The 27,413-nt window shown below is 41.3% G+C and overlaps 1 protein-coding gene across 1 annotated transcript in view; it reads left to right on the forward strand.

The window, feature by feature from the left end:
• The window catches only part of IFT81 (intraflagellar transport 81), a gene marked incomplete at its 5' end in the record, with an annotated part of 36,019 nt that extends 8,956 nt beyond the window's left edge, over nucleotides 1-27,063 (forward strand). The window contains 11 exons of the mRNA XM_009079350.1: nucleotides 4,112-4,275; nucleotides 6,259-6,354; nucleotides 8,158-8,304; nucleotides 16,617-16,766; nucleotides 17,726-17,854; nucleotides 18,946-19,035; nucleotides 20,012-20,098; nucleotides 21,575-21,646; nucleotides 21,737-21,822; nucleotides 25,945-25,990; nucleotides 26,881-27,063. Of these exons, the coding sequence (XP_009077598.1) occupies nucleotides 4,112-4,275; nucleotides 6,259-6,354; nucleotides 8,158-8,304; nucleotides 16,617-16,766; nucleotides 17,726-17,854; nucleotides 18,946-19,035; nucleotides 20,012-20,098; nucleotides 21,575-21,646; nucleotides 21,737-21,822; nucleotides 25,945-25,990; nucleotides 26,881-27,063 (1,250 nt within the window). The remainder of the gene's footprint in view (nucleotides 1-4,111; nucleotides 4,276-6,258; nucleotides 6,355-8,157; nucleotides 8,305-16,616; nucleotides 16,767-17,725; nucleotides 17,855-18,945; nucleotides 19,036-20,011; nucleotides 20,099-21,574; nucleotides 21,647-21,736; nucleotides 21,823-25,944; nucleotides 25,991-26,880) is intronic.
• Between the last annotated feature and the right edge of the window lie 350 nt (nucleotides 27,064-27,413).

Raw genomic sequence — 27,413 nt, forward strand, 5'->3', positions numbered from 1 at the left:
CATTACACTTACAGTTATAGAAGTGTTTGGCCAAGGAGAGTGGCTTAGGTGGAACTTCATCTTTAAATGATTTTATTTATTAGAGTCACTGTCGATTGATGTAAGGTCTGGGTAAAGTACTGTTAGGATAACTTGATATCTGTGAGAGAATACAAGTCTGGCTGGTGAGATTGATAGTGTTGCTGTGGTTGACTTTTTTAAGGTCATTGACTCCTGCACCTCATTTTAAAGAACAAACAAGACAGCAAAAATTCAACATGACCTCTGTTAAAAGGAGTTCAGTGGAAGTTTTAGAAAGAAACTGAATCATCACTGAGTGGGTGTGTTTCTAGTCAGGATGTGCAGAAATCACTGCTTGGCTCTTTTTTGTTTAGTATTTACAGCAGATTCCTCCAAGAACACAGCAAGTGATCCCTGGTGAAATGTCCAGGTGAAATGAAAACAGGGAAATGACTGAGTAATGAGGAGACTTTTGATTTGAAGAGATTGTAATCCCTTAGGAAGTCAATCCTATGCCAATAGTATACATTTTAAGGAATAGCCAAATTCCACTGTATTCCTCTAGGAATAATGTATGTGAAATGTATTTATAGCATGTGGGAATCGTTCCTGAGAAGTGACTCTGAAAAGGACTTGTGGGTCAAGCGTAGAAATAGAGGTCCCAGTGCCATGGATGTGGTGCTCTCTGTGCTTTTATATTATATCTGGAAGAAAATGCAAGAGGAGAGTTGCATTGCCTCTGCTTTTGGCTCTGATACATCCGTCACTGCAGCCCTGTGTCAATTCAGCATTCAAGAAGAGCACTGAAAGGTCAGGGAGGTTTCAGAGAGCACTGAGAATAATTATAAACATGGAAAGTATAACTTAAAATGACCAATTCAGGAAGCTTTTTAGTTTTTCAAGGATATTTCGAAGGGTTAATTGATCTGTCAGCGTTTCCATGTCCCAAGCCTCTTTAACAGAGAGAAATTGGAAGTGATATCCCTGGAAGCTGTGGAGGGAATCAATTCAGTCCTCTCTGAGGTTGACTGCAGAAAGGAAGGGGAAGGGTTTGATGTTGAAAGTCTGTTCTAGACATGCCTTTGTTGTGGCCTTCTGATGTGATACTAAAGTGTTGGCAGAGAGGATATAAAACAAGTGCCCCTCTCTTTTTTCCCCCGCTTTTAGAAGATGAATTCCTGTTCCAAATGGTTCTGGTCCAGGATGCCCAACTAGTAGCCTGGAGAGGGGAAAGAAGTGAGAATCTGAGCACAAGGTGAATCAAGTTTTAGGTCCATTAGCAGAATTATGCTGAGAAAATTGGCCTCTCTTCTACGTGACTGAGCAAGCAGGAATAAACTCTTTTCTCCCATCCCTCTCTTTGTAATAAGAAAAAAATGTGAATGGAAAACATGAGGAGTTGCTGTGAATAGCTCTCCACATGTAAATACGTGGTTGGCAGACCCTTGTTAAAATAACCTTAGGGCACAGCGCCAGATTTCAGTGCCGCTTATGTGTGGAGATTTTGTAACCATAAGTCAATGTTGAAACTTTAAAAACAGAACTTATGTGTGTAATGGAAAGATTTGAAGTATGCTGTCTTTTTTTTTCCCCTCTAGCCTGGGAATTTGCAAAAGAATGTTTTTCACTGAAAAAAACCCCAAACAAAACAAGAGCTGCTCTGTGTTTTGGGTTTTAAGGTTCTGTAAGCAGCAAAAGTAGCTCTTGGGTAGTTATTTCTCCATATGTTGAATTGTATAGGAGGAAAAATATATCCAAAGTATATAGGAAAGAGACTGCATTAGTCAGGAGGAATGTTGACATCATCATGTCTTTCCCCATCAAGATGTCAAGTTTTAACTCGCTTTGTTGCATGTTGCACGAAGAGTAAGCACAGCACAGACCCAGTCAGGGTGTAACAGGAGTTGGAAGTAGCTCTGAGGTTATCTGAGAAATAAATCAGATAGTGATCAAGGTTATACGCTGTGAAGTCAAGAGGTCTCTACTCTTATCAAAGCTCTTGGGGTTATTTGCTAAGTTTGTTGTCGTATCTACAACAAGTCCGTTAGGCATGTACATTTTTATTAGACAACTGGAGTAGCACAAGAAAGAAAGTACAGGTTATATATGCAGATTTTTCTTGCTAAGAAAACCAAGGAATTAATGTGATTTAATTAAAATATTAATATTTAATATCAGAATAATGTAATCAATATCACATTGATTTCCACACCAAAGATCTTGGGTATATGTATCAGACTGGGAGTCATGTTCTAGTCCCTTCTGAGGTGATAGCTCACAGGGTACGTGGGAAGCAGCTTTGCTGCCTTTGCAGAGGTTGGAGATTTCTAGTGAGACATTAAAATGTGATCCCTCCTGCCCAGCTCTGTCATGGGCTGAGGAAGATTGGAATTGAGTTCTTCTGGAAGGAAGAAGTGGGAAATCTCTCCAAGTAAGTTCTCAGGGTGTAGCTGTAGTGCCAAGTGCACGATGGCTATTCCATATGCAGAATAAAACCAATATTGGGGCTGTTTGTTTTGCACAAGATAAATGACCTCTCCATGAAAGGGAAAAGGTCCTGTGGTAGTGTTGCTTTCATAAACACAGAAATCCACCAGATTGGAAAAGAGGAATTCCCACTCATTATTGGTTTATGTTGACTTTGTTGGCAGCACTGCTTTCCTTAGAGTCTGTTTTCTTTCTTCCAGTTCTTGAAGCCTTCTCAAGAGCTAATGCCTTATTTCCCCTCTGGCAGCTTTCCTGCCAGGCTGAGCTGGGAGCAGAGGGTGAGGAGGGTCTCTCAGTACAGTGGTTTGGAGGTATATAGGGGCAGAATAATGGGAGCCCTTTCTCCTGGGCTGTGTTTTACTTTGTTCTGATCTCCTTTTGTCAGTCAGGATTTTTAGCCTGAGAACCCAAAGCTGCTTTCCCCTACATCCTTTCCCATCTCTGTTTCAGCAACATCAGCTGTACTGTTATATCTCTGTGCTCAAGCTTTTCTGTGCTTGTGCAGCATATGAAAGAGATGGAGATTGTGAACTTCCTGTTTTTCTTGGCCTTTCATGGCATTTCCATCTTCTCCCAAATATGGAGAGAACCGAAAGCCCCAATTCCAGCAGGTCATTTTAAAAAGAAAAAGAACCCAGGTTATTTACCTTTTAGCCATCTAGATCATTCTCATCTGACATGTAACTTCCAAATCTGATAGTCCTTGGCATAGTTGTCTCAGAGAAGTAATTGCACTAAACTGCCTGTTGTCAGTGGAGACTCTGCAATGTAGTTTAAATAGATGTTTCCTCTTACTCTGTTGCACTTTTCTACCTGTGAATTGTTCTTATCTGTATGTACTTGGGTTTATTTATAAATCAGCTGTTAAGGAGGCTGAATTACTCTACATAGCATGAGCCAAGTGCTCGCAAGCATGGAAGATCCAGATGCATCAGGCTTGTGAACAGCAAAACTTAGAAATAGGGTTGATTTTCTCAACAGGATTTTTGCCATTACTCAGGAATTCCTTCTTGTTTTTTCTATTTGAGTGTGATTTTCTGCATCCTTAGTCTATAAACTTCCTGAGCTAAAATGCTTGTTCTTACAAGTAGTGGCTGTTTACAGGGAGGCAATCTCTGAGTGTTCCAGCAATGTAAAAGACCCTTAAAGTTGGCATAGATTAAACTCTGTACATTTTAAGGCCTTTTTAGATGCCATATGGAAATATATCCCCAAGGATATATCAAATCTATACATGAGCCAGGCCAAATTATGATTTTTATACAGATAAAGGTTTAATGTCTTTTTATATCAGTGCTGTGTCTTGAATTTTGCATCTGATTCGGTTGGGGTTTCATGTAGGAAGGGATTTACTTGTTCATTGATTAAAAGAATCTGTTGAGGAGTTAACAGTTCTATGTTAGAGATTGAGGTACGCAATAATACCTATTATATTGTGTAACATCCAGATTAAAAATTTAAATCCAGTAGCTCCCTCTTTCTCTGAGCACTGAGAAGGAGACTCAGATGTTATGCTGTTGTTATTGTAATCAGCTGCTAAACACTTTAATGTGTTGGGGAAATCAGACTCAATTATCCACTACATTGCTTTTAGAGACACACACTGATTTCATTTGTTTTTAAGGTTTAATGAAGAAACTAGAAGAGGAGATAAATTTCAATTCCTACCTGGTTAGTGAGAAAACACCCAGAGAGGTGGAAAGCAAGAAGACTTCAGTCTATTTGTTACAAAAGGTGGTTGCAGAGCCAGCAATGACTCAGTCTGATCTCACTGCACTGGAAAGTGAGGTAAGGGGAACAAGGTCACAACTTGTGTCCAGTAGCACAGTCTGAGCTTCTTGCACACTGTAGTTCTCTTATCCCTACTTTAATATCCTTGAGAAACTGTTTCATTCCCAAAAGAACATCCCTTCAGCTGTAAAACCCAAGGAGATTTCTTAATCACTTAATGCAAACACTCAGAGAAGTCTGTTTTCTTAAAGACCCCACAAACAAACAAACAATCCCAAACCAAACCCAACCCTATCCTTGGATTTACCTTTCTAGATTTTTTTCAGTAGTTAAAAGCAAACGTTTTTAGAATGAGCAAAAATCCTTATTTGGAGGATATATCCCAAATGTGCAAAGAGATTTGTTGCCACAGAAGTACATTTATATATTCCAGTCAATGAAATTGTCATATTTGCATAATCCTAAATGAAAGCTTAAATATGGAATATTATGTCCTAGAAGAAATTAGGGGAATGTTAATTATTAGTATTTCTGTGGATGATGATGATTTGCAATGATGTTAACTAACGAGGAAGACTAGTCCTACATCCTGGTAGTGCATTGTTCAGTCTAAATGTCTTCTTTTCGTACTAGTTGGTGTTCAGTACTCCTAGGACCTCTGACTCGGGCTTTGCTATGAAATAGAGATAGTGAGGAAACAGAGTGTCCATCATTAGGGACAACAGCAGTAATACATGGTAGATTAGGGCTGAAATCGTAACCCGACTCTGATTCAGCCTCTGCTTTCCTCCATTATTTCCTCTAATCAAAACAATCTTTGTGGCTGCAGTTCTTTCAGGCAGACTTGAAACCCTATTTTGCACATTTTTCCAAGAGTGTTGTTGCGTTTTTGGCAATGTCTTAAAAAGCTGCAAGTTCTTTCTCTTTCTCCATGAGCTAACCTTTTCTTTGTTATATTTTGGAAGTATCTTTTTAAAAGATAATAAAAACATGTCATACACTTGGCTGTTGTCACAGCTTCTTTTTTTTTAAGTCGGCCTTCTATTCTCAGTGCCTTAAAAAGGAGCTGCGCTCTAAGCATGTTACCATCATGCATTTTCTAATCTATAAGCCAGGAATGTATTCACTGAAGGGAATTCTTATGCCATTTTCAAATTCAGGCCTGTTGTTCCCCTAATAGAATAGAATTCACAGGAGATTTTGTTCCAGTTGCTGGAGTGTTTTGAGCCCTATTGAGCACTTTATTTGAAACAGTTGATTTTCCAGGCACATGGATATTGGTCACAGAACTGTCAGGGTGATGCCCAACACTGTCCCTGCATTGGCTCCATGGGATTTCAGCACATATTTACATTGCTGCCTTATCAGCACTCATCTGGAGAGCAGAGAATTAAAGGAAGGTTGCTAGGGCTGTGGTTTCCATGGCTGGTGAGAGTCCCAGTGTACTGGGAAAGCAGGAATCTGTACACTGGAGTGGCTGTGAGCTCCAGATGCAACAGCTCTGAAGCTCTGGCTGGAATGCAGCTCAAGAGTTTGGGACTGGGGACAACCAAATACATCTTGTGGCACAGGAAGGAATGTACCACAGAGCTGGAATATGATGGTCTGTGACTCCTCAAAGTGTGGATGACATTTTTATCCATTAGTCTTTATTTGTTCCCCTTTAAACTTATGTTGAATGGTTGAGTGGAAAGGAATTTTAGTTAATAGTGCTAAAATGACATTTTTCACACAGCACGTGGCAATATTTTGCCTGTCTACACCAATTTGCTGCGTTTTCTCTCTCCACATGCACCAGTTTACTTCATTTTCAGAGCCAACATCAAGCTTCTGCCTTATCATAAAGGCACAGAACTGGAAATCATAAACTACAGCCTCTTCCTGGCCAACACTTAATGACTCATGGAGCTTTTTGGGTCTGTTTCTCTGTTTTAAAAAAGGAACTAGCTGGATTGTAAATCTGACTTGCAAAGCATTTAGTTCTTGGAGAAGACAAAGAAATCAAGCTCCATTTCTTTAGTTTTCTCCTCTGTCTTGCAGTTAAATGAAGTCAATGCCCAAATGAATCAGCTTAATGAGAAGAGGATGAGGAAGTATGAGCCAACTGATAGCAAATTCTCCATGTATCGCCAGCAGGTAAGGAGGAACAAAACGTATTTTAAGCAGAAGCAGGAGAGTAAATCCATCACTGATTGGTTTACATACTGATATTTTCCTTGGTATTTACCATGAATCAGTAGAAATGCATAATAATGGAGGGCAAGAAGAAAATAAAGAGCTGTTGAACATACATATGTTTAGGACTGAGTCAAGCAATTGCTTTCAGGCCTGTCAGTGAATGTACTGACTGCTGTCCTTGCTGCACAGAAATTCTGGAAGGATCATTTTGGAGGAGCTATTTTGGTAAAGCTCCAGCTGTGGATGGGTTCTTAACAGGCAGCATGAGGGCTGTGTGCTGCAGTCAGCCCTGGATGCAGGGCTGCTTTCAGCTCCATCCCTTCCTTGTGCCTGGCCACATGCTGGTTTTCCTGTTACATTTGTTAAGAAGGAATTCTTTGATTTTTCATCCTGAGGCTATAAAATAATCTTGCTACAAAATAGGCTGTCTGGTCTAGGCTTAGTAAATTCACAAGTTATAAAAAGGATTTATGAACCTGGAGATTTTCAGAGCTTACCCAGAAACCTAAGTGATTCCTTTTCCAGGCAACCTGCACTGCTGCTAATTTTATTGAAGATTTTCATGATGATGCTCATGGTGAGGATTTAAAAAATAAAAAGGCTTAAGTAAAATGTATCAGTGGGAGGAAAAAAATTGGGCTAAAATGTATACTGCAGTTCGATCACAAATGCAAAGTGAAACACATCATTGTGTTTGTAAGAGATGATCTTCCCAAGAGAAAGTGCTGCTATGGAATGTGCTGGTACCAAAGGCCAACTGAGTTGTGGTGGAGTGGAGGAATCACCCCAGGAGTCGAGGTTGCTGCTGTGAGCTCAAATCACGTGGTGGTCTTTGCTTTCTTGTGACAGGGCTTGGCTTCTGTTTCACAAACAATCCTCTCTGTGGTACCACAGTTTGTCACTGCAGATACCTCGTGAAGCAGCGTGCTGAGCTCCTACCCCAGCACAGTGCTGTCAGCTATATTTTTAGGAATAAAGCTGGTCCTCCCAGCCTAGTGTGAGAAAGGCAGTGTGTTTTGGCTTCAGTTTTTGGGAAGTTTTCCCTTTCATTTGAAGAAACCAACCTTGCCTCGAAATTCATGCACTTGCATCTAAATGAATGCGTTGTTATTTTAAAGTGTATTTCTATAGGATACTTTGGCATTATATAACTGTGGGGTTTTTGCTTCCCCTAAGCTAATGTGTTCTTATGTTTCCAAATCTGTTAGCTTCTGGTCAAAAGTCAGGTGCTATTAAATATTCAGTCTTGAGTAAAATATTCTTTAAATGCTTTATCTTCTGGAGTCAAAAAAGAGACTAATCTGTAATCAACACTATTTCTGTACTGTATTTCTTTATTCATCATCTCCCAGCTATTTGCCAAGATTTAGTGGCTCAGTTCTGCTTTAGTGTAACATATTTCTGTAGGTTGGAGTAGGTTGGAGTTATAAAAATCTGTATCATGACATTTGTGAAATCTTGGATAACTTTCCAGTTGAGCCATGTTGGTGTCTCTTACATATGCACAAAAAGGGACTGAGCAGAAGACATGGAGCAGCTCAAATCCATACCTTTTCCTTCAATGAAAATGAAAAAATGACCTGAAGAAATGTAAATCTAAAATGTAAAATATATCACCTTGAATCTGGGCAAAAAGGGTGTGCTAGAAATCTCATCCACGCTGGAGAAATCTGGGAGCCGGCAGCCAACTTCAGTGACGTTGCAAAGAGAATATATTGCATAAATATTAACCAAGGAATTTTTCCTTCCCTGATCCTGCAGGCATCTATAATTTCCAGGAAAAAGGAAGCCAAGGCAGAAGAACTTCAGGCTGCCAAGGAAGAGATGTCCAGCATGGAGAGGCAGATGCAGCAGAAGACCAATCAGGCCCATGAGTTGGAAGGCTCAGAAGTCCTGACAGGAGATGAGGTATGGGATGTAACAGTGATAGAAGCAAGAGAAAACCTTTCAGAGAGAGGTCAAGTTTTGTTAACTCACAATATCGTTTAAACTTTACATTGCAAGAACTCCTTCTACAGCATCTTAGTCATTTTCATAGTATGTTGTCACACCACACAGCCTCAGCATTGCTACAGATTGGCCTCTGGCTTTTTTTAATGTATCTTTTTGTCATCAAATTCGAAAATTAACATATTTGAAGATGGTTTTTTGAATGTGCAGATAGTACAGTGCTGTCCAGTGCTCCCAAATGTTCACCAACATTTATAGTGCAGCGGTGCTGTATTTGTAACTATTTCCAAACTATTCATTTCAATCATTCACATTGTCCCTAATCCATTGCAAGGACTCAGTGTTGGGCTCTCTTAACATTCCAGACTCTGGATGAAAATCATGGTAATATCATCACAGTTGTGTGATAGTAACTAACTGACTATAAAAGTCAACAAGATTCATGAAGGGATTAGGATGAACTCCTAATCACATAGATTAATTTTATTTTTTGATGTATAACAAGTCTGTGTTGCTTTCTGTTCTCTGTATATGACTATAAGGCATTATACCAGTAATTGTCAGAGTTGCAGTTAGTCCTGTGGTATTTATTACCCCTCGAAGTTGTTACTTAACCCTTCAATTTCCCAGGCCCTCCTGAGGTTCAGCTGCCATACAGACTGTGACTGGCACGGGCAAAGTTGTATTTGCAGCTGCACTTCTCAGATTTTTCTGCTTCAGAGGTTTGCAAAGAATAAGCTGCTGCAGCTTGGTAGTGGTTTGTCAGCAAAATAAACTGACTTCTTCAGCCAGTAATTTTTCTCAGTTTGGAAGAAGCCTAAGGGTACTCACAGGCACAGTCACTAAACTAAAGAGTGTTTTAGCTGTTTCATCCTCTGACTTAATACATCTTTTCATGTTTTGTCTTCATTTGCACTGCCATCATTTGTCCAGAGGAACACTCTTTGCTTGCTTTTTCTTTGTTTTTGTGTTTGTTTCCATACTACTCAGTACAGGGAACACCCTTTGCAGAAGGAACTTCCTTCCCAATCCCATAGGATATGCCTGTCCCACAAAATCAGTGTGGTTTTAATGGAGTCTTAAAGAGTAGAGCAAGTACGGATGAAAACTACGGGTGGAAGTATTGCGATGGACACGTGTAAAATGAAGATGTTGATTTCTCATAGGTAGCAGTCATCAGAAACCCACTGCATTAGATTGCTCTCCACTCCAAGGTTTTCAGCCCAAGTGGGCTGACAAGTTTTTTAGTGAAACTAAAAGCAGAAACAGGCAGTCTGTGTTTCATGACATGTGATGGAAAGAAGTGTTTAATTAATCAACAAGAATGCATTACCAAGACAGCAGCATATGTTTTGCATTATCTGCACATGCACTGTAAGGTAAGAAATAATTCATGTTGTGCCTATTCTTGAGGAGGACAATAAACTCTGACCCATAGAAATTCAAGGAGAACAAGGCAGGAAGGAAACTTCATGAGGAGGAACCTTGTAAGATTCTTATTAATGAAAAGCTCAGGTTAATTGTCTGACACAGGGAAGAGGCTCATGACAGAAAAAAGATGAGCTGTTTTGGACATGACCTGAGTTCTTTTGGTTCAAATATGTTCTGCTTTTGATTTTAAAAACATTTTCAAGTCTTCATTTTGCAGAGGGAAGGATAAATGACTGAGCATTTTAGAGAAAACCATCAGTTTAAAATTAGGACTTTTTGTCTTTTCCTAAGAAGCATTTCCTGGTTTGTAAAACCCTTTCTGCCTGTTGGCCCAAGGAAGCCAATTTATACATCAGTGTCCTGTTCTTGTTACTTTCACTAAGTGTACTGCAGTGGTAGTCATGGGCCCCTGTGTAAAGCAGTAAAAGGGTGTTTCCTATGGCTAAAAACCAGGAAAGGATTTGAATTTTTGATGATTGTTGATCACTTCTTTTTCAAAGCTCACAGTTTCTTCACCTGCAAAATGGAGATAGTGATATTTAATTCCTTTGTAAGTGTTTGCTGCCAAAAATGCTGCACAGGGCCTCAGTACTACAGGTTTGTATCCCTCAAAGTACGTCGCAAGTGCATGTTACAGAGCAGTCCTGCCTCAGTGGAGGTGTGAGAAGCCAGGGCTGATAGAGGAGACATATGGGCTAGTAGGGAAGAGGTGATGAAGCAGAAGTGATGTGAGCAGGTTCTCCTCAGTGAAGGGCTCGGATCGGCACTGCCCAGACAACCCTGTGCTCTAGTTCTGTTTCTGATATGTTACGCTTCAGGATTTGTGTTTTCTGGTTCAGTGCTCTGTCACTCCAGCTTAGAGCCAATACCAAAGGAAATGCTGATTAATGTAATGGTGAGTCACTCTTGCAATTCATGGGTTCAGTGGGGACAGAAGGTACAAACCTTCACTTGGTGCTGTGACAGCCAAGAGCTCCCTCAGCTTTCCTGTTGCAGTCACACACAGTTTACGTTTAGTTCTCCATTTTTAAATGGACGAAAGAAGAATTTTTAAAAATAGCTTTATTGTCTTGAGTTGAAATGGATTTTTTAATCCTATCTAAAAGCTGTACTTAGCTCAAAGCATTCTTTTCCTCCTATACCCAGTATTTCTCACCTTCTCTCTGTCTCACTTTGCTCTAACATCTTACATCATGGCACTCCCAGGACTTGGCAGTGGAAGAATCAGCACCTTCCTACCTTGTACTCCCAAACCAGCATTTGCATCTCCAGTTGATGGCTTCTTAGCCCTTCCTCCACCAAAAGGTCAATCCTGGCTTAAATTCTTAGGTGCTAGTATTTTGCTTCCTTCCATAGTAATGAAAAGTAACAGTGCAGCGTTCCACTGGGTTCAACAGGTTGTACACTTGGACAGAACTCAGAATAAACAGCAGGGAATAACCAATTCATTTACAGCAAACACCAAAAAAAAAAGTAGGAATGAATTGTCTGCTTTGGGGATTATGAAATCTTTATAAGTACTTGGAACAGAGCACAGTGAGCATGGGGCACAGTCTGCAGGCTCCTCACTGCAGCTGCCACATCCTGAAAACCAGGGGATCAAATGCTGACACTCAGAAGGCTACATGGTTCAATTACAAGCGATCCTAGGTAAAGCTGGGCTATTTTTAGCTCTGTACACAACCCATTGTGCTTTTCAGAGTTCAGCCAGGGCCCCAAGAACCTTGAGTTTCCCGAGGTATCGGAATAGAATCAGCTTAAAGCTGTGCTGAGCTGCAGGAGTTGAAGTGAATCTGATTTGGGGAATATGCCACAGAAAGTCCTGTGAGTCTATAAACAGGTGTGTGAGGTTTGCATGTTCATTTACTTAAGGAGGTCAATTATTTTTCCATACCTAGGTCTTGTCACTTTTCCTCGACAGCTGTCACTCCATCTGAATCCACCATAAACAGTTACCTCATTCCAGACTGGTGGATGGATTTTTAAGAGAGGAGCTCTAAAGGAGCTCATGACTCAAATGTTCATAGAATCACAGAATCCCAGACTGGTTTGGGTTCGAAGAACCTTGAAGTCCATCCTGTCCCACCCCCTGCCATGGGCAGGGACACCTTCCACTAGCCCAGGTTTCTCAAGGCTTCATCCACCCTGGCCTGGAACACTTCCAGAGATGGAGCAGCCACAGCTTCTCTGGGCAACCTGTGCCAGTGTCTCATCACCCTCACGGCAAAGAATTGCTTCCTACTATCTCTTTTAAACCTCCTCTCTGTCAGTTTAAACCCATTATTCCCCCTGTCCTGTCCCTCCAGGCTGTTGAAAATAGTCTTTCCATCAGCACTGAAAGGTTTAAGCCAGGCCCCAGGATATATTGTCCTCTCAGTCCCTGCCTTTCTCTAACTCAGGTTCTAGGTGCAGTTACATTCCAGTCTGTCAAGGGTTCCTTACACATGGGCACAGGAACTGTGAGTCAGCTTGTGAGAACAGGAGTGTCAGAGCTGTTGATCACAGAAGGATTTTGCTGTAGGAAGTTCACTGTCATCTGAGCCAAGTGTATGCAGAGGTTCAGTGACATCTCACAGAGCTGAGCACTCCCTCAGCACCTTCTGGAATGAATAAATCATTGATTTCATTGATCTGTGCATCTTCAGTGATGACTGAAAGTGCCTTTTCATTATAAATATTGGATTGATCCAAAGTATTAGTAGTAGCTGCTTTAATCCTCCTTCCCTGACCAGAAGGAAGCTCTCCTAGAAGTGATATCCTGGTTACTGCTAAGGGAGAATTCTCCTGGCTGAGCTGTCCTATGAGCAAGCTGTAGGATGCTTTAATTTTAATAGACTGAGGTACTATTTGTATCTTTTAGAAACCTTCTCCTTCTTATCACAGTTATTACCTATCCAAGAGTGTCTGTACTAGCTTAAATTTAGAGCCTCTCAGGAGCAAATACTGAAGATCTGTCATGATCAGGAACTTTTCCTAAGTGAATTTTAATACTTTGGACAGTCTGTACCCCGTTAATTAGTTTAGGTAGAAATTAAAACATCTGTTCCTCAGTTCTTAATGAAAATAGAGATAGTCAGCTAAGGTTTTCTGCAATTATTGTGCTTAAGCAAATAATTTTGTTAACAAAACTGTTGATTTGGAATCTTGTTTGGTTATGTATTTCATAAAGAAACACTATTTTTTTACAATTAATGCTTTACTTTCTGCAGTACTTTCATATGCAGAATATTTCAATGACTATCACACATCATATTGCTGCATTAATCCAGAAAATACTATTTTAAAAGGTCTGACTCAAAAGTAAGGGATTTGTCTGGGATTTGTTCTCTGCAGCAAACAAACTGAGCCATTTTCTCCTTTAATGATAATCTTGGAGTAAGAACCTTGTGATAACTTCCCATGGGGCAAATGTGAGTTTCAAGGAGAGGAGATGATGGGCTTATAAGACTGAGCATTAGAGGGGCTTGGCTCTGCTCCCAGTTCTGCCCACTAAGGCATGTGGTCCCCAGGCTGATGTCCTTTCCTAGAGAGAGGTAACCTGGCTGGTCCTAGAGGAGCAATTTCAACATTCCTGATGCGATCTGGTCATATTTGGAGCTGTCATAATATTTCATTACTCCCCCAAGTGTGGTGAGACTGAATCTGGTGATACCAATCTCTTTCAGATCCTAATAAATGGAGAAGCATAAAGCAGGAGCATTACTGGATTCTTCCAATAAAAAGGGAACATAATACGGGAAATCTGCCCAGAGCTGGTGGATATATTTATGCTGTGGGACATTATATGAGAGACCAAGTCCTGTTTTCATTCATTTCATCTGGATTCCACACTTGTTATGTTACAGTCACCCATAGAAATAGCCAAGTGAAAGAGCAGAATCTTTCCTTGCTTTCATTTGGATGGTTTTATATCCCTGGGGGCTCTGGCTGGGCCAGCAAACAGGGCTTCAGGCTGGTCTGCTTCAGCTGCTCACTCAGTGACAGTACTTGGTTCTTGTCCAGTCATTTAATCTTTGAAGCTTAAAATAACTGTTTGTATTAAGTTGCTTGAGAAGGAAAAGCTACAGGTGGACAAGGCCTTGACTGGTACATCACTGGGCACAGGCAGATCCATGGGAATTCTCTAGGGTGAGCCTGCTGAGTTTGGACACAGGGAGCTGACTTGGGCTATGGGAAAATGCTGCTGCTCAAAGAGGGATTCCTTTGGTTAGTTAACTTTGAAATGATGTGGCCAAACAATGTTATTCCTTCATGAACTGTTCAAATTATTTGAAAGACCTTTTACCACAGTGAAATGCAATAGCTTATAGCCTTGGGATTTGATTTTTTACCTCCACAGAGATGGGGCATGAGATGTATCAAGCCTTAGAAGCAAAGCTCACACAAACCAAAACACTGGTGTTTTTCAAGAAGCTTGCTTTCCATTTTTGGAAACCTTTGGAATGATTCTCAGCTTCTAGGCTGAAGAAACCTAATTTTTACTGTAAGATCCCTGCAAGCTGCTGATTTAAGTGGAGTCAAATCTAAGAACTCCAGCTCAGAATTTGGCCCTGGATCTAAACAAACCTTCAGTCAGTGAGATTTTGAGGGACTAATCTGTGCTGCCTTTGGAGTAGATCAGGTCTCTTGAAAGCTCTGCCAAATTATTGATTGATTTTCTACAGCTATTATAATTTTGCTACAGTTGTTTATATTTTGTTCTGTCTTGTTTGCTGCAATAAAAGCTGTGTGAAAGGTTACGTTTGCTGTTAAAACCCCAGAGATTGTGATGAAAGACTGACATCCACCTCCTAAAATGAACAGGTTTCACTTGTCACTGTGGTTCATTTTGGATGAGATTTGTATTACATTGTCCTAACTTAATCAACTAATAATAGAACATAGGTGGAATCGGTTCATTAATCAGCAAGATCCTTTGGCTTCCATTGTAAAATACATTATGCTTTGAATATTGAATATGCAAATACTTTACCTCCCACTTGAGCTATTTTCAAGACCTTAGAAGTAGCTACAGAAGTGAAAAGAATAAGAGTTTGCTTTTCATCCCGGGATAAACTGACAGAAGATTGTTCAGATTTGTAACTCTGTGTGGTCACAAATTAAATTTAATCCTTTACATCATTCCCTACGTATTCCACTGGTCAAATGAAATATCCCAGTAATTACTTGATCAAGACAGACTGTGCTTCCCTTAGATTTGCCTCGGTGCGTCGCAGGGATTATATTTATGCTTTTGGAATCTCTTGGGAATCACAGAAAACTTGGTATTATCTAAGCAATTTTAAAAACCAGAAGTATTTTTATTAACTAGGAAGCTGTGCTAGAATTTGCTGTGGAAGGAATGGATTCTGGTGGCTGAGTGCAGGGGCAGAGCTGCCTCTGCCTCGTGGTGCTGGGGCTCAGGTGACCTTGTCTATCCTTGGCCTAGGTAGTAGCAGGATGTAAGATGTTATCCCAAAGCCACACAAAGGCCAATCTGCATAGAGCACATTGAGTAATTTGTGGGTTTGTTCTTTCACTGAAAACGTTTATAGCTTTTGGCTTTAAAAATAGTTTAGGAGCATAGCAAGAGAGAAGCAGCTTTGGCCTAGAAATCGCAGGGGATGGCAGATGAACAGGGTTGATTTCATTTTGGGCACTTTGCCCAGGACACTTTTTATAGAACATACAGTTACTCTGGGGGTTCTTAGCCTGTGGTCACATTAGGGTTTTTGGATTTATTCTTTAGAAGGGAGAGGGATAATTTTGCATGAAGAAAAATTAATGTAAATTTCAAAATCTGAGTTCTTTCATTTTTAAATTTTAAACCTGTGTCAGTGGTAGTGGAACTCCTGTTTTCTCCTCGGGCTGCCTGGTTTGTGCTCACTGCACACACTGAACCCTTCATCAAGGAGCATTCTGGAGCCTTTCTTACATCATTTACTCTAATATAAATTTCATTTGCTTTGCATCTCTGGATCTGAATGCATCTTTGAGCTGTCATTGGCATTTACCTCACAGCTCTCATGTAAAATACAAGAACAAGAGCTAAGCCTGTGTGACAGATGGAAAACATGAAGGCAAAGAAAAATATTCCCTGTTTGTTTCCACGCCTGGTACTTGGTGTTTGTTAAAAATTGAACACACAAAGCTTCAGGTGTAAATTAGCTAAGGCTGTTGATCTGGAAGGATTTGTATTGTTTTACTTAGTCTTTAATAAAAATATAAATTCTCCATTACTTTAGATTTTGAGTGAAATAGACATTGCATTGCTCTGCTTCTGTGCAAGAACTCTGCTTTTATTTCCCTGGGTTAGAAACGGCCAGTGCTGTCATTTAGGTCTGCAGAAGCCAAGGAAAGAGAACAAGTTTTAAGTGTTGAGAATATCAAAAAGAAAAGATCTTTTCCCGTGTCCTCTTCCCTTCCAGTTTTCCAGCCCTCTGTTGCCGTGTGTTGGTCTGCAGAGCTCTCTGGGGTTGTGCAGTGCTGAGCTGAGGCTCTGGTACAAGTGCAAATTTTCTTGCATTAACTTTTTTATTATCCATGAATCTCATAACGTTTTGCAAAGAGTATTTACTTTTCCAGCTGTCAAATGGTGCTGAGCAGAACAGAGTGATCTCAGGATGACAAATGAGTGAACTGAGACAGAAAGGAGTGGAGTTGGTTTGCTTGATCTGACTCGGGCAACAAATGCAGAGCTGAGAATAAATAGACCCTGGGAATCCTGAATTCCTCTGTTGCAAACACTTCACTGCCAGTGTGCAGGCCACAGGGGATAATTACATTTTATACAGCAACAGGCTGTGATAAGGCCTTTCTCTGCTTGAAGTTAACTGAGTTTCTGCTCTCTCTCCCCTCAGTTTAAGCAATATGTGAATAAGCTTCGGAGCAAGAACACAACTTATAAAAAGAAGCGCCTGGAAATAGCAGAAATTACAGCTGAGTGTGGAATCCTCCAGAGGACAGAAGAGCTCCTGAAGCAGCGCCACGAGGCCATTCAGCAGCAGTTGGTAACATGAGCACGTGCTGCTCCCACAGCCACCCTTCCCCCAGACCAGCCCCAGAATCAGAGGGAAGCTGCTTAATGTATATCATCCTCAGCTTCCCCTGGCATTGCTTGGAGTCATTAGGACATAAAGTGTATTTTTATCTGTTGACTATGAAGCTGCTGTACTTTGTGTTCAGCAGCTGTGTCTTAAAGGCAGGCAGGGCTGTCTGCAGTTCCTTTTTAGACTGAGGGGCTTGACCCTGCTTTTTAAAGTCAGTGGTAAATCTGCACAAAGTCCCGTCAGAGCGAGGCTGGATTCCTGAGTTAGTGTTTGGTATCCACAGATGGGGTAAGGGCTTGGAAAACAAGCAACAGTCAGGAAGATTCAAGTTACGGCTGTGAAAAAGATAGGAATAGTACTTAAAAAAAGAGCAGGCAGGAAGGAAACATTCTAGCCCCAGAGTATTTAGAAGAAAATGCACTTAAATATAAAACTGGATGAATGCTTTGCTAAGCCAGGACAGCAGCAGCAGCAGTTCTGCTATGGATAGCTAAGCAGCTGGGAAGATATCTGCATCCCAAATGCAAGAACACTGCTGTGGTATTTTCTTCTAGTACCTCTATTCTTGTTATAAAATACTAAAAATGTTCATTAGCTCGGTCTTCTGATGAAGCAGATGGGTTTTACTCCAGAGCCTGACCTCCAACCCACTTTACTCTGTTGCAACTTTCTGTTCACTTCAGTGGGCACTGGATGACCAAAAACTGTATCTAGCAGAGTTGTTACTGTCCTGCTGTACAGGCATGAGATAAAATATAGTCTTTCTGGCAGCTAGAAGGATCATAATAAATTGACTGATAAAATAAATCGATGACAGTACTTACCTTTTTCACTTGTTTACAATGTTTTGGCTCCATGAAGGAATCTGCTGTTTCTTGGTTCAAGGACTCACATTCAGCATTTATTGTTTGTGGCTGCAGCAAATGACTGAAGAGAAAAAAGGCATTTCTGGATACAGTTACACCCAGGAGGAGCTGGAAAGGGTTTCTGCAGTGAAGAGTGAAATGGATGAAATGAAAGGCAGGACACTGGATAACATGTCTGAAATGGTGATTTCTAGCTTAAACTACTGTATTTGCTCAGTTTGAATATCTGGTTCCTCAGCATAGAAAAATAAGTTTAATATTTTTGTTTGGGTTTATAAGTTTCCTTTCATCTGTGTTTATATATATGCATAAATAATTTCAAACAGATACATCTGCAAAGGTAATCTTGGGAAAGCTTACTAAATTGTGCATTTCTTTTAAGAAGAAATTTAGGATTATAAAAAACAATAAATCCTACAATTAAATATTTATTTCATCCCCTTCACAAACATTAGGGATATGAAGTCTTGTTGTCTTTGATTTTTTCCTTCTTTGTGATTTCAGATGTGATTTCATATTTGTTCTTGCACATTATTTGAAAGAGATGGATGGTTTGAATCTGTAACAGAATCTCTTTTTAAAATGTTTGCAGATCACTGGAGTTAAAGATACTTAATATTCTAAAAGAGCTAACGAGCTTCTCTTTGTCTCTATAGCCTGATTTTCAATTGCCCTTAGATCTGTCATGGTTTCATTTACCTTCCCACATAGCTGCAGAAGCAAGAACTTGAATTTCTAATTTGAAAATATTCTAAAAGAGCAAAAAATAAAACAGCATTTTCTGAAATCACTGGGGCACTTTTAAAATAAAATGGTATAATTAAAACACGACTCTCACATACAGAGCTGGATGAAATTTAAATTTTCAGTACAAATATGTCCAAGTGGCTCATTTTTAGCATTTTCAAGCTTTATGTAAACCTGTGCAGGTTTTTTGTTTGTTTTCTTAAGGATTTCTTCCTTTCTCTCAGTCCACCTCTAAGCAGCTCCTTCCTTTCTCCTACTCCTTAAGCTCTTTGGGCACAAGGGCTGTCTCCTGGACTTCTCTGGGATGTTCTGAGTTGGAACAGTGGATTAGTCTCATTTGTGGGAATGACCTCACTGCCAGATGGGCCTTTCCCTGTCTTAATTAGGACTGAACTTACATTACAGAGTTACGGCTTCATCACACATTTTTCTCTATATCTTTTGGTTTACTTGTCTTTCTTTTCCCATTCCTAGTTACATTAATGTACTGTTTAGTACCAGTGACTATTATTTTGTCCCTTTCTCAGGTAAAAAAAATGAATGCACTGGTGGCAGAGAAGAAGGCAAGCCTTGCCCCTGTCATCAAAGAGCTGAGGCAGCTGCGGCAGAAGTGCCAGGTTGGTAAAACACTCCTCTCTTTCTCTGTCAATCAAGTCAGAACCACAAGCAAGTCTAATTTACAGCTCTCTCTAGTGCTCTACAAGGACTGTCCCACCAACTCTGTGGGAAAGCTGGGAACAACACAATGGGTTTACAGTGGTTTGCAACAGGCGACATGCTAAAGGTTGGAACTGGTAAAAGCTGACAGTGCAGGCACAAAAGTTTGCCCTTTATAGCAATTAAAAACTTACTACACCAGGGGAAAAGTTTAAAAATCATAGTTCAGCCTCAAAGCAAAGTTAGTTTTGGATCAGTTCGAAAGCTATTTCTGCATCTTGGCACTACTGATCCCAACTAACACTCTCCTTTCTGAATGGATTGCACATAACATCCAAATAGTTGAATGCATTGATCAAAGTCCTGTATTCGTCTGTGCAGCTGACAAATTTATCCATTTGTTTCCAAAATTTTACAGAGAGCTGGAAAAAAGTCATTTGGGTCTACAGCTGCCATAAATTGGCTCATTGGCATGGAAGGGAAGGAGTGACCCATTTATCTATCAATGAATTTTCCAGAAAACCTGCTTTTAATGGCTCCATTCCAAGTGCCAGCACAGGCAATACAGAGAAGGAGCTGGTTGTGCACTGCTAGAAATGTGGCTCTTCCTAGGGAGTGTGTCGATCCTGTCTTAATCTCTGTTGTTATGATTATTTGTCCTTTCTTCTGGCAAACACATTCCTGTTCCCCTGCCATGGCACAGCCGTCGATGGCTGCCCTGAGGTTTCCTGCTCTGCTGTGGTGCTCCAGCTGGTCCCCCAGGGTGGGGAAGCTGGTGTGGCCTCCCTGTGTGGAGCCACAGCCATGAGCTTCATGGAGTGTCTGTGTGTGCCAGGAGTTGGGGCTGGTGTGTGAGGCCAGTGAGAACTGTCCCAGTGTCACATGTCAGTCAAAGGGAGATTTCATTGATGTGCCCTTTTGTCCTTTTCACCTAAGGAATTAACTCAAGAATGTGAGGAGAAGAAAATCCAGTATGACAGCTGTGCAGCAGGGCTGGAGAGCAATCGCTCTGCCCTGGAACAGGTAAGGTGGGAGCTTGCTCACCCCCATGGATAAATGCTGTGCAGTGTGTTCTTCACTGTGAGATACAATATTTTCCCCACCTTCCCTGAGGATATGGAAAGCAGAAATCCACTTCAGGTGGAATTGAGTCAATGGTGATCCACAGCTTTGCATATCTTGCCTGAAGGTGCTGTGGACTGGCTACAGTGACACAGCTCCTGGGCTGAACAGCAACAGAGAGGCTCAGGGTGCTTCACCCAGCTTTGATTAGCAAGGACATGCCAGAAATCCTGCTGCCCTACGTAGTATCTGTCAGGAAAGAATTTGACTATAAAATAAGGATTAATTTATCAAGGCAAATCTTGATATGCATTTAGCAGGTTCATTACATTAGCAACCAATGCAGTGGATAATTAATGACTGACACTGATGGCAAGGAGAGTCCACTGATGGGTCTGTGTATTCCTGCATACAACAGGGGTTTTAAAAGCAATCATACAGGTGTAGCCAAGAGCTTTGTGTGTAGCCTGACTACAGCACTTTTGGGAAGGAGGTATGTACTGTCCTCCAAGGTGGGGACAGTAGTGATATGTTTATATGAATCTGCTTTGTCTCACTCAGTCACCTGTGAATTTTGACTGGGCTTGGTTTTGCAAGGCCTTGCCCACAAAGGAATATACTTCAGGATAACAGGGAATACATTTGAAGTGTGGGTGGATAATACAGATAGTTATTTTCCTGCATTAGAAGTACCTTAGAAGAATTAGAAGAATCCACAGATGAACCTGCTATGAAGTAGACCTTCCATGAGAACTATTGTACAACAGCAGTCAAGGCCTTTTCTCTTGGCAGACAGCTCGTAGTCATTTTCTAGCACGATGACTCTCACATCCACTGTTTGAGCTGGACATGAGCTGAGCAGTAGAATTCAGTTATCCAGTCTGATGGTCTGAAGAACACACAGTGACAGAGATTTGGAGATGACAACTGCTGTGCAACCTGGAGAACAGGAATTCCATTTGGATTATTAGGATTTTTCTGGAATGAACCGTTCAGAGACCGCAGGGAGTAACCTACCACCTCCATACTCCTCCACATAATTATCGATTGCTGATTAATACAGTATTAGCATGTCTGTAGCTTCTAACATATTTTGCAGATGTGTTCCAGGAAATGCTTGTTCACAGCTGTACTTGGTACTTAAGGTGTGCTGAGGGACAAGAGTCTTGGCAGAATTTGGGAAGTCAGTCATTAATAATCACCCATTAACAGTCGTTTAGGATATCTAGCTGTGACTGAAACTGCAAATCTAGAACCAATCAGTTGTCTTTCACTTTTAGAAGAGACTTCTGAAAAGCCCAAATTATCTTAACATTTGAACAATTATCGATTCAGTATTATTGTTATAAATTCCCATGGTTTATATGGCAGCGCAGGGCACATCTCCTGGAGAGCTTCTGTCACAGTGTCCTTTGGAATGTTCCTCTTCTCCCACAGGAAGTGAAAGGACTTCTTGAGGAGTGTGTTCAGGAAGAGAGCACCTACCGTTACATTAACTGCATGAGGAGGGTAAGGTCACAGGAGGGGGAGATTGTTCATTGTGAAATGAAATGACAATTATTGTATGTATATGTGTTTCAATTACGTGGCTCTTTCTAGAACCTGAAGGTACAGCTGCAGCGTGCTGAGGAGGAGATGAAGGCTTACGGCTCCCCAGACCCACAGGAGCGACGGAAGGCGATTCGGTGAGCGCATCACTCTGCTCCCTTCAGCTAACTTGAAGGATCTTCATAAATGGAGGCTGGAGTTAGGAATTGTCTCACTGGCATTTGAACCAGAGGAGTTACCCGATAAATTTAGAAACACTATAATAACCTAAAAATAAGCATCTCAGATTCCAGTCTATACTGCTGTAAACCTACAGGTTCTCTGAGACATGCCAGAAGATTCTCACTTCCCACTGGAGATTCCAGGCCCTGCAGAGGGGTTTAACTGGCAGCCCCTGTTGGCACGTGCTGCCTCAGCTGGGTCCTGCAGGAAGTGAGGCCCTACCAGATATTATGAGGGAAATGTTTTCTGAGAATGAGATATTTTGCATTTATTATCTGTGCTAAGAAGTCTAAATGTTACCATGTCATAGAGATATATTACACTTTAGTAAATAGTTTTGTAAAAGTATCATGTTTAAAATTTGTGTAATTTATTATTAGGTCTTCCAATACAACATTCAGGCAAAAGTGAGCAGATTGTTTCAGCCCCATCAGAATTAAGCAGCAGGAAAATCCAAATTTAAAACTTTAATTTGTCGAAAGTGTCACAATACCTGAGAGTTTATTCTTCATAATCAGTTTTTCAAAATTCCAGGATTTTGCTTGAAGTAGAAATTCTGTTTTCCAGAATAAAAATAAACCCTAGGTCCAAGCTGTCAACAAAATAATCAGGCTGAAATGGGTGTCACTAGTCAGTATTTCTCAGTCATGAAAATATTTAAAACTAAACAGTAGTTTTAAAATTCATGTTTGCTTGATTTGATGAAGGGTTTTTTTGGTTTATTTTTTAATGACTGGAATGAGTGAAAAACAGTCTGAAGTCTCAAGGGCAGGATTGGATCTCCTTGCAGATGTGTGATCATTGCTGTGCCAAGGAATCCACACAGAGGATCTCGTTTTTAGTTCAGTGCAGAGGAGCATCAGCTCTGCCTCATACCAGCACTCCTACAGGTTGCTTTATTGCTTGCACTTTGAAAAGCCACATAATTCCTTGCTGTGAGGCCTCTTCTCCTCTCTGCCCTTTGTGCTCAGTGACAGGACAGGCTGTGGCTCGGACTGGGGTCGCCTGTCGTGTCAGAGCTCTGGCTCTCCCACAGACTTCTGTACAATGTGCCCAAATGCTGCACAGAATTGTCCCATTCACAGAACAGTGTGAAAGCAAGACCAAGTGGCAAAGCAAAGATGGAGCTGCTTAATTAGATAATTAATAATCATTCTGCATTCCACTTGAATGCTTCAGGCTATCCAGTGGGAACCAGTAGTTGCCTGGCATGTCTCAAAGGAGATGGAAGAATAAATTACTTTCCCAAGATTTCTGTCCTTTTAGGACTTTTACCTTTCAGAATAACTTCTGGACCTTTCTGTTGCAGTGGTGGCAGCAAGGGAAGCACCATAACATGTTAGTGTACAGAATCAAATGTCATTCAGGACCATCGGAGGCAATTTCTTCACTCGTGAAGTGAAGAAAAGCAGTAATTGACCACTAAAATTTTACAGGCTCTGGAATGGGGCCATTGACAGGGATAGAGATGCATCAAACAGTGATAAAACTCCAGGGATTCCCTCAGGAGACACTGAGAGACGAAGTGTTCTTCCTCCATCAGATCCTTCCTGAGCCAGAAGTTGTCCTGAAGCATTGGTACCAGTGGAGCTGCATCTCCATGTTCTAGAACGTGAGGCAGAGATCACTGGGAAGTGAAGGACCAGATTAATGTCATCACAGAGACCTTCTGCAAGGATCTGAGACATGAGAACGTTCAAACACAGTGTAGTAAACAGTGTAGGAAAGGTAGAGTAAGAAAAGAATAAAAACTACTAAGGTATCGGGTGGGAGAAGAAAAGGACGAGCAGAGAGAATGTGAGTGAAGACTAAGAAGCCACTTACTCCTTCTGACACAATAATGGGAGGCTGTAGGAAATAAAATTTCTCTAATGAAGGATGATGAAATAGCAAAATGAAGCAGAAGGATGAAAAGAGCAAAACCTTAGTGATGATGTGAGTGTTCATGAGGATGAAGAACAGCTCAGCCAAGCAGCCGAGGCAGCACGGGCAGGCAGCAGGCACGGCCCTGCTGGGAGTTGTTCCACTCAAATACTTGGGAAATGAACATGCAGGATGTGAGTGCAGGGACCAGCCATCAGAGCCCAGTGCTGGGCTGGGGTGTGAGCCCAGCTCTGTAAGCCCAGGTACTGGGGGGAGTGTGAACAGAGCGTTATCCTCTCTGCGCTGTCCCCGTTTCACTTTCAGCTGTGGAAATTATCCTCTCACCAGGACTATACACAGTTCTGAGCTTTGTAAGAGGTCTCAGACCTCTCATTTAAATGAATTACAACAAAGCTCAATAGAGAGATCCTTGCAAAATATAAAACAAAAGACAGGGACATTTGTCTCTAGACATCACCTTAGAACCTGAAGGTATTTTTCAGCAGGCACAGGAATGTAAACAGAGTAAAAATGAATTATAAATAGAACAGCACTTTGCTAACGATGTATTGAACAAAAAATGTCTCAATTCAGACCTTCTTTACTGAATATAAACTGTTCTGTGGAGTCACTTGTTAGGAATGTGAAAAGTTAATTTTCTCCTCTGAAAATAGAAAGTTGTGGGGTTTTTAACGAAGTTATGAAATTACATTCTTTCCAGTCATCACTGTAAGTACTAAAGAAAAACTTACTAGGAAAGACATCAAATCTACTAGGGAAGACATCAGATCTGATGATTGCTCTGAAAACTCTGCTTGAAAATGAAAAGGGTGTTGGTGAGGCCAAATGTGTGAGAACATGTGCTGTGTGCCAGGGAAATAGGCAGATCCAGCATGGCTCTGTCTGGGCCTGGGTGAGGATTGCTGGGGATCAGCAGGGCAGCACAGCACCTGGGGCAGCCTCAGGGCAGCTCTGCTTTGGTCTGCCTGGAGTTAGCCAAGCGTGAGGCATCACAAAGGGATCCAGCTTCATTCCCTGCACGTCCAACCTGCAGGGAGTGTGGCAGGCAAGACCAGCTGGCTGTGGGCCCAAGTGCTCCAGCAAAATCCTGGAGTACTTGGTAGGAAGGGAAGGAATAAAGAAACATGATGCCTTGTGTCCACACAGCTACTTACCACACTCCAGCAAACCTCCACACTCTGGAATTCTAACAGTGTGATGAAGGCTGGCATTTCTTCCTGGAAATTAGGAGTTCTCTACACCAAGGCTGGCATTTCTTCCTGGAAATTAGGATTTCTCTACGCCGAGGTCTTCTACCCTGAGCAATTTGGAAAGTCCCTTGGACGAGCTTGGTTATTTTGAATTCCATTAGCAAACTCTCACGCAAAAAATGTAATAATTGCACAAAAATATAACTGAATTTTTAAGTGACTCAGTGAATAGTTTTTCTATTGTCACATTTCAAAAAAACCTTTCAGGTCATTCCTAGTGCTGTATCTGAGCTGTGCTGTTGTGCTTAGCATAGTCCATTGTCAGGATTCATGTGTCAGGTTTGGGTATGTCAGAGTGATCCAACCACTTGTTACAGACAAAGGTGTACAGCCAAGACTTTTAATAACGAATGTCAACAGCTTCTGGGCCTATATTTAGGTCCCTGAATGTGACTGTGACTGTTTTTTGAGAGAGGAACGCACAGCAATGCCATTGCAGTCACTGCACTTGTCAGACCCGGAGTGAAATACTATTCCCCCTCATTCCTGTACTTTCCCACTCATTCCAGCACTGCATTCCCAGCAGTTAGGGGCTGTGGGTCTGTAAACTCTGATGCTTGTGCAGGCGAGGCCGTGGCTAGGGAATATCCCCAGGATAAAGGCAGTATAAAACGGAATCAGGTGTACGTTACCTGAATGATCTTGCTGTTGCCCTCGAGCTGGAAGGAGCAGCAATCAAACCTGCTTCAAAAGTGTAAGAGATCTTATCCAGTGTCACTTTTCTCAGCTGTGCAGCTGAGACAAGGACTGATCCTTGATGTCAAGGGATGTGTTGTCCAATACGAAAAGGTTTCCTCTTCTGTCTCATTTATGAACCTCCCAATACTTCCATCATTTTCCATCGTCATTCTGTCCTGTTACATAGAACCAAGTCATGGTAAGATCATTTTATCTTTCCTTTAGAGAACAGTATACACGGATTATCCTTGAACAAGAAAACCTTGGGAAGGTAAGAATAAGGCTTTTACCTCATATAAACATCGCACAGTTCATAGTTTGGGGAGTTTATTCCCAAAAGCTCTGGTCAGTCTTTTTACAAAAGCATATTGCAGCCCACAAAGAAAATTCCATCACTGCTAGCATTGGTAACTGATACCCTGGAAAGGGATCCTGCTCGCTCCTCGGGGCTGGATTTCCTGCAGAGAATAGCATGAGCTGCTGTGAAAGATAGTCACCCAGCTCAATGTGACAGCACATTCCCTGAACACCATTTGGATAAGAAACTGAAAGATGGGCATCACACACTGTGCCAGCTCAGATTTTCTGTTGTATATAAAGCAACCTGTTGAAGACAATAAATTTCAAGCCTGTCAACACAGCATCCGACAAAAGCAGTTGTCCAGGTTTAACCTTGTCTGAAGCTCAGATCAGCATTCATGAGCCTTTGCTTACCAAGTCACACCAAACATCTTTGATTAATTTCCTTTTCTGAGTCACGCTGCATGATTTGTACAGGTTTGGGCTGCCACTGGTAATAATCAGTAGAGGGTTTCATTGTAAACCACTGATTTCACATTGTAATGGCATTCTATGAACCCACTGCAGGTTGTAACCTGATAGTGTGAGAGCTCTGTATGGAAATGCTCTCAGATTTTCAGCGTAACTTCTCAAATAGATAAGACTAATATTTAGACAGTTAAAAACATTGAAATAATTATCAGTCCATACAAGATCTCAGTCCCAGGTGTTAATGCAGGTAGCACTTGAAGGGAATGTTATCAACTTGCACAAAATAATATCTCAGTAGCATATAAAAGTCTCTGTCACTTCAAGCTGCCTATGTGAGCAATTGTGGCGTAGAACTGCTCCAGAAATGTAACGTGTTTGTATTTTTCACAGAAATTACGAGAGAAGCAGAAGGTTGTGCGGGAAAGTCATGGGCCAAATATGAACCAGATGAAAATGTGGCAGGACTTTGAGCAGTTAATGGAATGCAAGAGAGAATGTTTTCTGAAACAACAAAACCAAACAGCCATTGGTCAGGTCATTCAGGAAGGAGGTAAAGATAGGCTTGTGCTATGAATTCTTCCTTCTTGATACCTGAGGACTGTGGTGGCTTCTTAATGGAAAACTCTCAGCGATTACTGTTACTTTCACCGATTCTGCAAGTTTCGTCCAGCTCTGTGGAGCTTTTCCACCATTCTTTCAGTGACAGAATTGGAAGGTGTGTTGGGAGAGCTGCACTGGGGGAAGCGCGAGGTAAACCCGTGTTCTTTGAGGCTGGGAATGGCACACATCTTTCAGAGATCAAAGGGAAACAGATCCTTCTCCAGGGTCACAGAAAGCCTGCTTAATTGCTCTGCTCCTTATTCCCTAGTGCTAAGGTTACATTTTTGCAAGGCCTGGGGCTTGATGTTGTATAACTGTGGCCC

The sequence above is a fragment of the Acanthisitta chloris genome, unplaced genomic scaffold, assembly GCF_000695815.1.
Source record: "Acanthisitta chloris isolate BGI_N310 unplaced genomic scaffold, ASM69581v1 scaffold16947, whole genome shotgun sequence".
In the NCBI taxonomy this organism is placed as follows: domain Eukaryota; kingdom Metazoa; phylum Chordata; class Aves; order Passeriformes; family Acanthisittidae; genus Acanthisitta; species Acanthisitta chloris.